The 1,308-nt window shown below is 33.0% G+C and overlaps 1 protein-coding gene across 1 annotated transcript in view; it reads right to left on the bottom strand.

Annotated features, from left to right (window-relative positions):
* Nucleotides 1–1,308, bottom strand: part of ift172 (intraflagellar transport 172) — an 87,082-nt gene that overhangs the window by 74,725 nt on the left and 11,049 nt on the right. The window contains exons 9-10 of the mRNA XM_015372829.1: nucleotides 369–492; nucleotides 73–168 (exon numbers count right to left, since the gene is read on the bottom strand). Of these exons, the coding sequence (XP_015228315.1) occupies nucleotides 73–168; nucleotides 369–492 (220 nt within the window). The remainder of the gene's footprint in view (nucleotides 1–72; nucleotides 169–368; nucleotides 493–1,308) is intronic.

Here is a 1,308-nt window from a genome sequence, read left to right as displayed (position 1 = left end):
TAAAAAAAGAATATATATAAAAAAATAAAAAAAGAATATATATAAAAAATCTGTTGCTTAGAGGGTTTCTACCTGACTCAGGCCAACGTAGGTCATCTCAAACTTGTTCTTATAGATGGTTCTTCTCAAGCAGCAGTCAAACAGCTCAACTCCGCCACACAGTGTTCCCTGAAAGGACACAGTCGAAGAAACATAGGAAAAAATCCCTAATTATGACATTCCTCTTCTGTTATTACATCATTTTAGCACAAGACTGATGGGATGATAGTCATGAAAATACAGAGGTTCACTAAGGTTGTTTCATTTAAAATAAGCTGATGTTTCGGTCAACATGCAGACCGAAGCATTGAAAGAAAAGATAGACTCACAGCACAAAGGCGGGATCCGTCCGACTTCCAGGCCAAGCTGGTGATGGCGTAGAGGTTAGCGATCTCTTTGGGTTTGGCTTCATCCCACATGCCTCTCCTTGGGGACCAGTTAAACACTCGCAGTCTGCAACAGTATTACCAAGGAAAACATGTTAAACTTTATTATTAATCTGGAACTGTCAAACAAGATGACAAAATAGAGCTAAATCTCTTTTTTTTTATAATAAACTATCAGATTATTAAAATATGCATATTCGTTGATGTAAAACTACAACTTCATATTATTGGAAATACAATATTTTGTTAGAACAGTATGCATTACTGAAATAAAATTAAACATTTACTTTAAAGCAGCATTTATTCCTGTTTCAAACAGCCTAATTTTATTATAGTAGTCATTGTTCGACAGTCATTAAGGTCAGTTTTATCTTGGTTCAACTCTGCTATAGAGTGAAATTTAATCCATTATTATTGCAAGCAAAGACGACATTTTGTTAATGGAAATTTGAAAAAAAAAAAAGATGCAATGTAGAAACCCATCTTTGAAAAACTCCATCGAAAAAAAGGCCTTTAGATATTTATTATTATTATTTTTTTCAATTTCTCTTTTCCAGATTATGTTTTACGGATTGCATTTTTTACTTCTGGGGTAAGTGCAGAGATGGGAAGTAACGAAGTACAAATACTTCGTTAATGTACTCAAGTAGATTTTTCTGATATTTTTACTTTACTTTACTACCGTACTTATTTTTATGGCGACTTTTTACTTCTACTCCTTACATTTTTACACAAATATCTGTACTTTCTACTCCTTACATTTTAAAAAATTGGCTCGTTACTTTAGTTTTGAATCCTTTCAATGGAGTTACCGTTATTATTTTTCACGTCATCAATACCAAATTCAATCTAATTGGATGGGAATCTACGTTGCATTTGACGC

Source organism: Cyprinodon variegatus, unplaced genomic scaffold, assembly GCF_000732505.1.
Source record: "Cyprinodon variegatus isolate N-32 unplaced genomic scaffold, C_variegatus-1.0 Scaffold76, whole genome shotgun sequence".
Classification (NCBI taxonomy): domain Eukaryota; kingdom Metazoa; phylum Chordata; class Actinopteri; order Cyprinodontiformes; family Cyprinodontidae; genus Cyprinodon; species Cyprinodon variegatus.
The sequence above is the reverse complement of the archived record's forward strand: the minus strand, read 5'-3'. Positions and strand labels throughout refer to the sequence as shown.